Below are 14,450 nucleotides of genomic sequence, written 5' to 3' on the forward strand. Positions count from 1 at the left end.
TTCATTTTGATATTTGTTTTTAAGATCTTCATTTACCTTTGATATGATATTTATTTAATATGTTTTGAGGGGTTGAAATTTGAATTAGCTAGTTATACTTCCCCATTGCTACTTTGATTTTTTTTCAATTAGACCTCACACCTCAAAAATAGCTTCGTGTAAGGACGTCAAGACAGGGGGTTGATGTAGTATAACTGAGTAAAACTTGGTAAAATTGTTTAAAAATATTGAGAATTTATAAATTTTGTTATCGCTACATCTCTAATAATTATTACAGAATTTATTTACAGAGGTAGCATTGAATAATTAATATCCCCTATATTTCAAAATGCATTTATTAATTTTAGTAATAGGAACAATAATATATGGCTTTAACAATAAGTCTATGACACACAGCCATAATAACACATTAAAAATAGAATAGTAGTATATTGTACTAAAACTACTGGTTAGAAGTTTTTTTCTCAAAAATTTAGCCTTTTGCAGAATTTTTTTATTACAACTTGACAAATACTGTTCACATACAGGGTGTTTTTTTAAAAACTTGCATCTTTATTTATGTAAAAACCGCAATAGATAGAAATATGCAGTTTGCGGGAATCATCTATTGACGTAGGGGGACCAATTGTTTTGAATTCAACGTTACATTCACATTACACCCCTTTCCCCCCCTGCCCCCAACTTAATTTTTTTAAATAGCACGGTACCCCTTGTGACATATCAAATAAAAGAGCATGAAAAAAGAAAATGTTTGATGAATAAAAATTGAAAATCGGTTAATAAATTTGTGAGATATTCCCCCCCTCACCCCCCCGGAACTTAATTTTTTTTTAATAGCAAAGTACCCCTTGTGACATATCAAATGAAAGAGCATGAAAAAAGAAAAATTTTGGCGAAATTTATTTTTCATTTGATATGTCACAAGGGCGGGTACCTTGCTATTAAAAAACAAGTTATGGGTAGGGGAAAAGGGGGGTGATTATCTCACAAATTCATGAGCCGATTTTAAATTTTTTTTCACCAAAGATTTTCTTTTTTCATGCTCTTTCATTTGATATGTCACAAGGGGTACTTTGCTATTAAAAAAAATTAAGTTCCGGGGGGGTGAGGGGGGGAATATCTCACAAATTTATGAACCGATTTTCAATTTTTTTTCATCAAACATTTTCTTTTTTTATGCTCTTTTATTTGATATGTCACAAGGGGTACCTTGCTATTTTAAAAAAATAAGTTGGGGGCAGGGGGGGAAAGGGGGGGAATGTGGATGTAACGTTGAATTCAAAACAATTGGTCCCCCTACGTTAATAGATGATTCCCGCAAACTGCATATTTCTATCTATTGCGGTTTTTACATAAATAAAGATGCAAGTTTTTAAAAAAACACCCTGTATATAAAATAAACCATATTAAACTAAGAAGCGAAGGTTAATGTCAGTAATTTCTAGTTACAGAGTTAATGACAGCTCATCATGTAATATAATGTTTCTATCAAAACATATCATCTAATAGACTTGAAATGATGGCACTTGAGAAAAACACACAAAAGGTCTAATGTATCTTCGAGGGAAGCCATTATTTGACTCAACAAACATTTCACAGTTCTTCTTTTAAGAAGGAATGTTATTTTGTTGCTAATTAAATTGAACTGAGCAATAGTAGCATTTTACATGCCAATTTGCCAAACAACAAAAACTGTTATTAATTTATTCTAAAGCCACTTTCAATAATTTGCCATTGTTCAAACTATGACGTTTTACTTCCAAACTCCAATTTATTCATAACAATGACATTAAGAATATATTATTCAAAACACTGTGAAAGTAAAATAAACCATAAGCACTATAAGTATGTTGGTATTAAGACTAGACATAATAGATAGATATAAAAACAGCACCTTATGCAGATATCATAATGATAAAAACTAACTAACAAAAAATAAAGAAAACAAAATATTCTTCTCTCCGTAAAACACTTTGAAAATGTAACTTTATTTGGTGTAACTTTATGTAACCTATTGCCTTTTAAATACATAAAAGTATCCACACTAAGGATGTCTAAATTTCAGGAAGTCATATTTCAGGTCCTGTTTTCCCCGTTTATTCTATGTTATTTTTAAAGGCACTCAAATCAGTCTCATGGTTAAGTTTTATTGGTTATTTTTTTCTCCCTGAAACAAAAACTCATCATTAGAAAAATTAGACACAATCATCAACATCAACAATATTTATTAAGTAAATTTAAGACTTACTTTATGTCATTATGGACCTACTGGTTTTTGTGGTAATATGGGTCAGTTTAGTATCCTAACGATATAACTCACCTTAAGCTGTATGTTCACTTATCTGGCAAAAAGGATTGATTTTTCAGGATAAAAACCTTCTCCGTATTACAGAACTCGCTCCACTTAACACCATCTAAAACTAAACTTGGCAAATTAGAAGTTAAAGTAGGGTCAAGCAGAAAGACTAAGTTTAGGTCAGCTTCTAAAGACCAAGTTAAGTTAAGGTCAGGCCTAAAAACTAAGCACAGTCAGCTAAACTTTAAATAGACCTACTACATTCCTAAAACCTAACAAGGTTAACCAATTCATCTGAAAAATATAAAATTATTTTCCTTCCAAGCCGATATGACAGCAGGAGTCGTTAATTTCACCTGTAACTTCTTGAGGGTTTCCTCGTACTTCTTTTGGAATCTCAGTCTCGCAGCTCTCAACTCGGCCTGATGATCATAAGGAGTATCTGCAAAAAATAAAGTATTATTCTACCATTATTCTACGACATAAAATCTTAAGACTATATACTTCAATATTTTTCAAACTGAAATTGCATTTTACACATATAACATGTTAAGTGATAATACCTTCCTTAATGTTTTCTCCGTTGGACGGAGCACCAGCAGATTTCACAGTCGCAGGCACATCGGCTAAACGTGAATCATTCTTTGGTACAGCACTAGTTTGATTAGCAACATCACAACGTTGGTTGATGTCAAATCGGTTGTTGTAATAAAGTGGCACCTGAAAATAAAACCACAGACTTGTAAGTTAAGCTTGATAATAATTGGTCAAATTAAGTAGTTCTTAAATGGTATACAAAAATCTGGTATCAGTGGTAATAATTTCATTCGTTCTCATTAAGAAGGCAGTTACAATTGTGTATTTTGATCTGAATATCAAGACAAGGTTAGTGTGGAATGGAGCTAGATCTGTACCTTTTTACTCACTAGGACTGATTTACCAGATACTTATTGCATGTAAAGCAGAACATTAAAAGTACTTGAACCCAAATGTTTTCATAAACTCCCAAATTATCACCATTAAAACGTTTAAAAAATGACTGGATGAACACAAATGTTCTGCGACATTGCATACACAAAAAAATCTTACTTAACTGACCTTATCGATAAGAAAAAAAGAAGGAAAAACATTAATTCTTAGTAGCCTATCAAACATTCTTAGGTAATTAATTACCTGTTCAGGTGTTGGTTTGTAGTGAATGGATGAACCTTGCTTGTCCATCTCCTCTTGCACTTCAAGTTTCTGAGCCAAAGCTTGGTTGAGCTGTTGCGGCGTAGGACGCAATACTAACACAGCTCCTGAAACAGTCAATATTAGTAAATTGAGTCGAAAATCTATGTATAGGCTTATCAAAATTTAATCAGTTAGTTTTAAAAGGAAATTGGCTAAAAGGAGATTTTAGAAAATAATAGAATAATTACAAAATGTGAAAAAAGTATTTGTGGCATTCACTTTCCCTGCAAAGCCTCATCAAAACCCACATTACAGCAAACCTGCAGACTAAGCGAATTTCCATTTACCTGGCTAGATTTCCACTCAAATATTGCGTCAGACTTAATTCCTATTAAAATAACATAAGTTTTAATGAGTAGGCTACTTAAGTTTGCTGCTACAGGGAAGGTAATGAGGTTTGATTTTTACTTTCTCCCCCTATACCATAGTATATGGAGAAAGTATTGTTTTTTGTTTTTGTCAACATTTTTGAGTTTGAGTTTAGAGTGGATATATTCGTTTTGGGTCCCCCTGGACCCAAAAAAGTGGTTTTCGAAGTGATGTCTGTGTGTGTGTGTGTGTCTGGATGTGTACAGAGCTAGGGAATACACCTGTGGTCCGATTTCGATGAAATTTGGTATGTAGGTTCTAATCCATGGTATCTCCAGGAGTTTTTTTTATTTTTTAGAAATTTTTATTTTTAATGGGGATTTTTCCATAAAAACCCATAAAAAACAGGAAAAATCAGATTTTCTCAAAAATGGCCCGATCGATTTTAATAAACATTTAGTATGTTGTAGCCCTTTAAATTCTGAAGAAAATAGTACAAAAAGGTTATTGTAAATTATGTTTTTTACCCATAAGATAAAAACCCCATAAAATAACGAAAAATAGGATTTTAGAAAAAAATCTTGTTTTGATTTAACTAAGTATGTTATGGTCCTTACAATTTTGATAGTTTTTTTTATTTTCTAGAAATTTTTATTTTTAATGGGGATTTTTCCATAAAAACCCATAAAAAACAGGAAAAATCAGATTTTCTCAAAAATGGCCCGAACGATTTTAATAAACATTTAGTATGTTATAGTCCTTTATATTCTGAACAAAATGGTACAAATCCCATTTCTGTAAAAATTACGGTTCAAAAGTTATGGTAAATTATGTTATTTTCCCATAAAAACCCCATAAAATAACGGAAAAATCTAATTTTCCCAAAAATGGCCTGAACGATTTTGAAAAAAATTTAGTATGTTATAGTCCTTTAAATTCTGAACAAAACTGTACAAATCCCATTTCCGTACATTTACTCTCACCACTTACACATGATAAAGGTTGTTGACAAACTAATGGGAGAAAGTACGTGTCAGAATGCTGATACCGTTTATTTTTATATGTCGTTGATAGCTTTGTATGAAATAAACAAAATTGCCACATTTAATTAAAATATATCCATAAGCAAGGAAACTACAATGATTAATTTATTATTCTAAATCAGAATATTAAAATAATTAAATTTACACTTTTTTAATTTTTTTTCTCCCACCAAGGTCTACAAATAGTTTCAAGGAAGAAATTGAAAAATGTTATGTTTGTAGGACCAAAAATTGGGAAAATACCCACATTTTACCCCATAGACCCCCCATAAATACCCGCTCCCATAGTCCCGTCATCCTGGTTTGCAAAATTGTTTAAATTTACGTGTTTCTAAAGGTTTGTACCAAATTTCATCAGTCGGATAATTTTTGTCCGAGTTATCGTGCTAACGGACACATAAATATAAATTTGAACGGAGGGTGTTTTTGGCCTCTGGGGACCTCAAAACAGTAAAGGATATTGGTCCCGGGTCCAGGTACCATGAGACCTAAGGTAATAGCTTATTCCCTATATGGGCAATTTGCTAAAAGAGTAAGAAATGTTAAATTACCTACCATTTTTATTTCTCAAAACACAGCTTGCAGGTTCTACACCAGAAGGTTTTGAGCTCTCCCCAGGTATTTGTTGAGGTACAGTATTTGCCTGTTGAACAATAAATAAATTATATTTAACAATGCGATATGTTCTCTATTTTAGGCCTACTTTTTTAAGTGATTTAAACCGTCCAATTAAAATTTTTTATAAAAGTTAAATCACTTAATACTAAAACTCGGGTTAACAAAAAACAATTAAAATTTAAATCAATCTGAAGATTATCTAGGCAACTCAAACTGTCGACCATGGCGCGGGGTTAGCTTAGCTTGACTCACTGTTGCTGCAAGCGTGAAGATAAAATTTTGAAAATTTACGTGGATTCTACAATGACAATACTTTGAAAACCTACTGTTGTAGACCATTTTAACCCATTGGCGCCGACTTACGAGCGTTACTCGTACGGCCGCTGCAGGCCCGGCGGCCGACTTACGAGTGCCGCTCGTGTCACCGCTAGGCAGCGCCATTAGTTATTTAGTTATTATTATTTTTCGCCCTTTTTGTTTCTTCTTACTATTATAATGTTTATAAATATCTTGCTTCTTGATTTGCGTTTTTACTAATTTTTTTTAGCGAATAACAAACAATTTTGTGTTGCCATAGAAACCACATATCACTAAAAATCAGCTGCGGTAAGGTAAACAAACAATTTAAAAAAATGTTATTACTTATAAAAGTACACAACTTTTGATTTTTCTACGTAGGAAATCGATTGAACTTTATAATAGTAGTGTTATTTGGTGTCTGGATTAATCTTGGAATTTGTATATCAAGTTTACTTTCAAAATATTGTTTTTAAAATTTTTATTTTTATAATCTTTATATATATATTTTTTTTAGTTTAGAACTTTGACTATTCAATTACCACTTTTCTGTAGACAATTTTACTGTGAACAAAATGGTGAAAGAATTATTAATTTATTACCTAAGGTTTTCTTTCTATTGCAGTTAGAGTAAAAGTCTACAAATTCGGTAAAATTAATTGCCGCCAGAGGGTGCTGCAGGTAGCGCATTAATTCCTTCCCCAATGGGTTAAACCAAAATTACCTTTGAGTTTGAATTCTAACAACTATCTAACCCAAAAATATGTTAACCAAAACAGCCTCCCTTACTTAGGTTATTCAGGGTTTATCAAAACAATTTTATAACTTGGTGATTAAATATTTAATACGGTATGGTCTTCATTTATTAACCGTCAAATGTACTTCCTAAAAAGGAAAAATACAAAATTTGAATGCATAACAATTCATAGAACCATCACTCCTTATTTATTCAGTGGCTTAAGAACATGCCACACCGACATCTGCCGCTCCCGCTGCGGGAGTACCACGTACGGACGTTTTACCTCGAGCCATCTCACGCCAAAAGTACCGTGTCCGCAGCGGGCGTTTTCGTTACAATTTGTTTTTACATAAGAAATACATCTTACCTATTTAATATGCCATGTAAATTTTCTGGTATTTTTTTTTTTTATTAGTTAAGTGTTTAAGAAGCAATTAAATGTTTATTTAATTGTTAGTGTACATTAAAAAAATTTTTGTAATTATTTTTTTTTAATTTAGAGTTTGACCTTATGTTCGTAGTGAAAGCATTTTAAATATGGTTAAAGATAAATTATCCGCTTTCAGTGTTTTGAACGTTGTTTTTTGCTACAGTACAAAGACAAATTACTTTTTAAATAAAAACACACTAAAATTTAAACTAATGGTAACTGTTTTTGCTAAGCCTTCTATTAAAAGTTCAAGTTTATATTAATTGTACAGTTTCGGTTGATGACGGAATAACATGCATAACAGTTGATGAAACAATAAAAATTGTTCGTTTACGTTGACAATATAAAATAAAATATTTTTTAGGAAACATTAAATTTTCACCGTGAACGCCGTGAACATAATTTTAGAATGGTAAAGAGTCATTATTTGTTTCTGGTGATGACCATAATACGAAAGCAACTGATAACAAAGTAGTGAAGCGATAATACAAAACAACATACATCATCAAACAAAAGAAACATGTTAAATTTAATTTCAAACTGTATTCCAGTACTTTGAAACTTTAAAATAGCTTGGCCATTCGAGATGCACCTTTGCACATGCGCTAGACAAAATTCCTGCCGCGGTAGTCTCAAAAAGTCGCTCAGCAAGCGGGCATGGCGGACACTAGTGGTAGTGCGGTGTGACTTGGCACATTTGATAGCATGGCTGCTGTAGCAAACTCAGTGTGACTTGGCCTTTACACCAGAAGAAGGCAAACTTATTATAATATATTGTAAAATTAATTTTTGTAGCACTAGAATTGCGTTTTATGACAAAAGATAGCCAAATATACCTCATCAGACATTCTTCAACGAAACTTCGCCATCATCAGGCTCCACTTCTTGAGGTGTTGTCGGCATAAGTAGGCCAATACACATTTAACACATAGCACAAAAACAATAGGCCTATCAATTGCCTATCAATTACACGCTTGTACATTGCTGAGGGCAGGACTGGAAGCAGAATCGAAAAAAAAGAAATGTGTATAGCTTATTCCGACAACACTCTAAGAAATTGGATCCTTTTGTTAGCCTGACGATGGCGGGGTTATAAAAACTGTCAAAACACATGTAGCAAGTTTTTCTAAACAATACTAGTTGTTAAGCTGTGTTTACATGAGGCTAATCTGCAGACAGGTTACTTGCCTCAAGTAACTTGAAATACATTAGAGGCAAGTAACCTGCCTGCTCTACTAGCTTAATTTAAACGCTTTAAGGATAGTCTGACGAGGTCTGTTCAGCCATTACTTTGTCAATAAACATTTTTTCAAATGACAAATAAATTATTTAACAAAAGCTCAGAAAAAAAATCACGAAATGAAATAAATTTTACCTGAGACACATTATTTGTGGAAGCGCTTTCCTCAATTTTGTCCAGCAGTTTACTCATATTCAACTGACGGTGAGCTTCCCGCACAGAATCTCTGTTTTGAACAGCTCCATCATTCACACTCTTTTCATTTTCATTGTGTATTTTTGTATCATTTTCATTCTTTTCGGTTACATTAGGAAATGTTGTAACCTTATTTTTAGGAATTGCTCCCTTTGTCGTGTCTGCTCCTGGTTGTCTCGTTGCTGGTCCTAGGAAAACAGATATGATTATTTATTTATCTTTATTGCAAATATCGTCCAAGTGAAGTCTTTTTCTGCAAAAATTACATTAATGTCCAATTTAAAATGTTCAAGGACATAAATGCAAGAAGAGTGTAAACTACAAAATAAAGAGAGATGATCTAATTAGCTTTGTCACTGACTAAGATAAGTTGCTTCATTGGTCAAGACTACTTATTTAACCCAATGATCAGGAACAGCTGGGTTTAGTTCTGAAAGATACCTAATTTCTAATTTCATTTGAACTAGAAGCCATCTGATTGTAGGGTGAGCACTATAACCATTCAGCTACTCTTAGCTATGCTCTTACTTTCAGATGAAAGACGATATATTGAGAACCATGGGAAGTTTGGAATATATTATAGAGAGTTTAATTTGTAGGAGTCAGAACTAATAAAATGTTTAAGGAGGGCCCAGTTGCAATTGTAGAGAGTTTGAGAGAACAGAGACTAATGAACACACGGTGGGAACATCAATAAAAGTGTCAGATCATGTTTCAAGGTATTCTTTGTCATGAATTCAAACTATAGAGGCTTATGGTAACACAGTTCAAATTGTAGAGGTTGAATTTGAATTTTGGAGGTAACAGTTTAACTACGGAACAAATTTTGAATTGAAGAGGCTCGAGTATATAGAAATTTTAATTGTAGAGACTGCATATGCGTAAAAATCTCTTTGAATTATCGGTATATTATTCAGGGCCGCCCCGAGGGTGGGGCGAGTGGTACGACCTTTTTGCTTTTGGAAGGTAAAAAAAATTAATAACGTTATCGACAAACCGCAAATGAATATTTCACGGGAAACTCGTAAACGTGTAATCAATGACAATGACTATTCTAAAAAAAGGCAATCTATAGCTTTCATTATATTCATAAAATAAATACCGTTATTTAATATACAACTCGTACTACTATTACTACTTGTACGTCTGGAATGTGACTTGTTGGCAATACTGCGAGTCCGAGATACACTGCGTATTCACCACATGCCCCACCTACACTTGTTTGTTTCTAACCTCAAAGCTCAAGCTCTTAGTCAAATCATATACTCGTTTTGTGATGTACGTTGTGAGTCGTAAGTTCAATGATTTTAATAATTTAGTTTAGTGTAGTTGTTACGTTTATATAAATACTTGCAAAACATTCTATACCGATATACAGGATGTTGGGTCTATTGACCCCCCAAATACCTTTTTTGGGGACGAGGCGAAAATTTAAATCTCGCCCCGGACATCTATTACCCTCGGGGCGGAACTAATATTATTTTTTTAATTTAAGAGGTTTTCTGAGGGGAATAGACAACAATTTCTAATTATAGAGGTTTTTTAAACTATTTAGGTTTGAATTAGCCAGGCACTACTGTAATTAGCAGGTACATCAAAACTTCCCAATTAATATGTCGAATTGAGGTTTACTAAGTCAGCAAAAAAAAATGTTTAAACTCAAAAGTAAAAATGCGTAGGCCTAAACAAGAAGAAAAAATGTAAGGTGATTGTAAACCAAAAATGTGTTGTCGTCAACTAACAAAATGTGTGTAGTTTTCAAAACTGCAACTTTTTAACTGAAAAAATAAATTAAGGACATTTTTTACCGAAATTCTGAATCTTCTCTTCTGATACGATTGTCTGGAGATCTTTGGCTCTGGCTTCTCTCACTTTAATACATCCGGTGCATTCTCTTTTCTCTTCCTTTTTAATTCCCTGGCCAGGGGTACTTGGAGCTGAATTCTTTTGCAATTTCTGAAACAAACAAAAATAAATAACAACTAAGTGCAATCCAATTATAAACGATTCCAGTATCAAGTATTTTATTATTTATTATACATGTTTAACTTTGCAACCGGTCACACTACTTGAAAAAGTGACCAGTTTAAATTTCTCAATAATTTTTATGATTGTAACATGTTTTGTGATAAGGGAAATAAATTGATTAATTATTCATTTAGATGATACTATAGCAGATGAAGTATCAACTCACACCCAAGCTAGAGACAGTTTATTTAAGACGGGCGCCCTCCACTCCAGCTAAGCCATTTATTACCGAGTTCAATATAGGCACAAACAAGGTTTCAAACACCTCAACAGGACACGTCAATGCAACACCGTAGCCAACTGAGTTACCATACCACCATTGTCCACTAGAAGAACACAACTTAAGCGATTGCAAGTTATACTTGACAAACTACTTTAACACCTTTCAATTAGCACTTAGCAGAACGGCTATCTCGCAACAAATTGAAGTGACGGGTTACACACATGAGTCAATGAGCCAAATTAGAATTTATATTTCATCATAACTGGAGAAGGTTTTCTTGACAATTAGTCATGAAAAAATTGCCACAGACATGGTTGGCTATTATTTATAATGAAATGATGGTACCTAATAAGAATGAACAAAAAAATATTTTTAGATACAAAAAGGTCAGACTACTACATTATTCTATTTACCTCTTTCTGTTTTGTTTCAAACTCTATTTGACTTAGTAACATTGCTTCAATAATCAACTGCTCTTCTTGCCTTTGAAGAAATTCTTCTTCCGTTTCACCTTCTAGCATCAACTCGGGGCCTGAAAAGCGGTTTATGTATAACACATGGAAATGTTTACAGTGCTTTGATATTAAAATGCGCCTTTCATGTTTTTAGTTTGGACAATAATAGGTTTTTTACATACCTCAGTCAAATAGTCCAAAAATGGTATTGCTCAACAGCTGTTGAATTTGACGTTATCTTCCAGTTGTAGCTCAAGAACATCTGAACCAAACTAAAAATCTAAACTCATGTTTTCGGCCCCTGGACTATATTGTTAAGACAATAATAGGTTTTTTACATACCTCAAATAGTCCAAAAATGGTATTGCTCAACAGCTGTTAACAATATAGTCCAGGGGCCGAAAACATGAATTTAGATTTTTAGTTTGGTTCAGATGTTCTTGAGCTACAACTGGAAGATAACGTCAAATTCAGCTAATTGTGTTTGAATGCCAATTTGTTGCCGGATTGTGATATAAAAGGATTTCTTTATTTGTTTGTTAAAAGACAATGGCTAATACCGAACTACTAGTGTGTGCAAATTTTCACAAGATTTTAAACTTCAAAAGAAAACGAACACATGTTGGTCATTGGTGAACAATTTCAAAGTAGGAAGATACAAGTACCAATTGATGAATTAATGAACATGTGTTAAAAGGCAAAACATTTAAGTAATCAATTGAGCCAAATATTATGACATTGGTAACATCATTGTTAATGAGCTAACACAATCCGGTGTTTCAATTGTTAGCTACCAATGAGCTCAAATATGTTTGTAAAAAGTATATTAAAAATTAGTTTCCTTCTTTGTTAATGAACAAATTTTTAAAATTCAGTATTAAGTATTAGAATACTTTAATATTAGTGTCGTTGTTAGAAAAATTTTAATGGAATTGTCCAAGTAAGAAATTATTGCAATAAGTTTTTTTTTTTTTTAAAGGAATGTAGTTATTATGGTATTCAACCATAAATGTTATAAAGGGCCACCATTTTAACAGTTAACATAACAAATGATGACGATTTTTTATTATTGTCTTTGCGTTTAGCCAAAAAAGTTGCTATCAAATAAAAAACAGTTTGTAAAACAAATGATGGGAGTACAGTTAACTTTTGTGTTTTACAATTTGTAACGTGATATTTTAAATTTTTTCTTTCAGGAAAGATGCCTTAAAAGGTCTGGAGAGAGTTCCTACAAAGTAATTTTCAGAGAGTTTAATCTAAAGACAATTGTTGATCCAGTGTACAGCCTAATAAAAATTTGTTTGCACTTACTTATGGGAGCTTGAAGATCCGGTCTCTCATTATTCGGGACGTCCTCGTCGTCATCCAAGACCTCCAATACCTGCCTTACACACCTTTGTTCATCTGAAAAAGACCAACAAAAATGGGTTGAAATCAAACAGAACTATTACGGAAAATGATACACATAAAGGAATCGAGGGAATTATTTGATTTGTGAGATTTACAGTGCTTCCAAAAAACCAGTGGTACTTTTGGAATTCAAAGAAACAGAACATTTTTGTTAAGATATGCTTTAGCTCTGATTGCCTACAATACTAGTCTATCTTTTATAGCCCCTTAAAAATATTAAACACTAGCTGAGTACCCGTCCTTCGTACAGGGTTGGTGTTTAAGTACAGTATGCTTATTGCAGTTATACAGTGCTTTGCGTTTGCAATGGGAGAGGACACGTTTTAAGAAAATTTTGTTTACTATAATTTACGGTATACTATTACAGTAGCACATCTACCATAGCCATAATGTTCTATCACTGCACCTAAACAATAGAGAAAAGTAAAGTTTTCAGTGCTTTGTTGCTTTGTTGCCGCTTGGTTCAAATAAGATGTTGTCATTAATGTAAAAATAATTAACAGTGCTGCACCCTGTTGGGAAACCTTATAACCTTTTTTTTTTTTTTTTTTTTTTAAGGGAGAGGAGGGAAAATGCTTTTACGCACACAGGTAGCCAGCCTGTAGTGTGAGACTCCTGAATCTATCGCAGACTACTCACTAAAAAACCCCCTCTACTCTGTTGGACACAGACCTGGAATTGTTTGTCACATTACTTCAAGTCAGGCCAACATGTTACCTAAGCCCTCAGGGCTCTCACCGTTTATGGCATTTGGATACTTTAAGACCTACACCGCATCCCGGTCAAGGTCGAGCTTCTTGGCGCGGAGAATACCCTGGATGTAATGTGACACACAGGTCCAATTGTCCTCACCCTCCGTCATCATCGGTATGACCGTGTCCACCGACAGCAGTCCTACTAACTGTTGAGCCTCCAGGCGGGGCCTTTCCCAACGCTGGCAGTGGAAAAATGTATGTTCCACGTCATCGGGAATGCCTGGGCAGTATATGCAATCGGGTGACACGGCTTTGCCCATCCTGAACAGGTATGACCGGAAAAAGCCGTGACCCGTCAGAAATTGGGTGAGGTAGAAGTCCACCTCTCCGCACCGCCGATTAACCCAAGGTTGGACTTGCTTTATCAGTCGCCTGGTCCAGCGTCCCCGAGTCTCCTGTTCCCAGCTCTCTTGCCACAGCTGGTAGGTGCGGGTGCGTTCCTCTGTTCGTGCCTGGTCCTCCCCACGGCGCTGATAAATTGCTTTTCTCTCCGCCGCCAAAAGTTTGACGGGGATGACTCCAGCAACCACCAGGACGGCGGGTTCGGACACTGTTCGGTAGGCGGATGCAACTCTTAGTGCTGCCTGACGCTGCACTCGGGCAAGCCGCATCCTATATACCTCCTTATTTAGAGCGTCTGCCCACACCTCAGCACCGTACAAGAGTACGGACTGGACAGAAGACATTAACAGCCTTCTACGGCTGGACCGAGGCCCTCCGACATTGGCCATCAACCGGCTAAGAGAGGAGACCACCCTAGCGGCCTTGTCCGCCGTACGGAAAATCTGATCCCGCCAGCTAAGCTTGCTGTCCACCATAATCCCAAGGTACTTGGCAGAACGAACGGTCTGGACTTCAACGGCCCCTACCCTCAACGGCACGATGGTGTCAATCCGTTTTTTTGTTAATATCACGATCTCAGTTTTGCTCAAAGCAAGCGAGAGACCGTGGTCTGTCATCCATGCGTTTATAGTACGCATAACTCGGTTCAGCTTTAGCTGAGCCAGCTCAACGCTACGTGCAGCTATCAAAACTGCAACGTCGTCCGCGTACCCAACCAAAACAGTTTCCTCAGGCATTTCAGACCTCAGGAGGCTGTCATACGCGACATTCCAGAGGTCCGGGCCGAGTATGGAACCTTGGGCAGCACCGGAAGTGACACTCATCGTCCGTGGGCCC

The 14,450-nt window shown here is 34.8% G+C and overlaps 1 protein-coding gene across 2 annotated transcripts in view; it reads right to left on the reverse strand.

The window, feature by feature from the left end:
* Positions 1-1,366: 1,366 nt before the first annotated feature.
* LOC128992507 (signal transducer and activator of transcription B-like) overlaps positions 1,367-14,450 on the reverse strand; it is a 45,287-nt gene continuing 32,203 nt past the window's right edge. For both annotated transcript variants that reach the window (XM_054416125.1, XM_054416116.1), the window contains exons 10-18: positions 12,418-12,510; positions 11,065-11,183; positions 10,209-10,356; positions 8,341-8,588; positions 5,437-5,524; positions 3,470-3,594; positions 2,860-3,016; positions 2,653-2,738; positions 1,367-2,167 (exon numbers count right to left, since the gene is read on the reverse strand). In XM_054416125.1, coding sequence (XP_054272100.1) covers positions 2,147-2,167; positions 2,653-2,738; positions 2,860-3,016; positions 3,470-3,594; positions 5,437-5,524; positions 8,341-8,588; positions 10,209-10,356; positions 11,065-11,183; positions 12,418-12,510 — 1,085 coding nt within the window. In that variant the 3' untranslated portion in view covers positions 1,367-2,146. The remainder of the gene's footprint in view (positions 2,168-2,652; positions 2,739-2,859; positions 3,017-3,469; positions 3,595-5,436; positions 5,525-8,340; positions 8,589-10,208; positions 10,357-11,064; positions 11,184-12,417; positions 12,511-14,450) is intronic.

The sequence above is a fragment of the Macrosteles quadrilineatus genome, unplaced genomic scaffold (assembly GCF_028750875.1).
Source record: "Macrosteles quadrilineatus isolate MER2022 unplaced genomic scaffold, UCM_ALF_1.0 Scaffold_1__1_contigs__length_201487025, whole genome shotgun sequence".
NCBI classification, from domain to species: Eukaryota; Metazoa; Arthropoda; class Insecta; order Hemiptera; family Cicadellidae; genus Macrosteles; species Macrosteles quadrilineatus.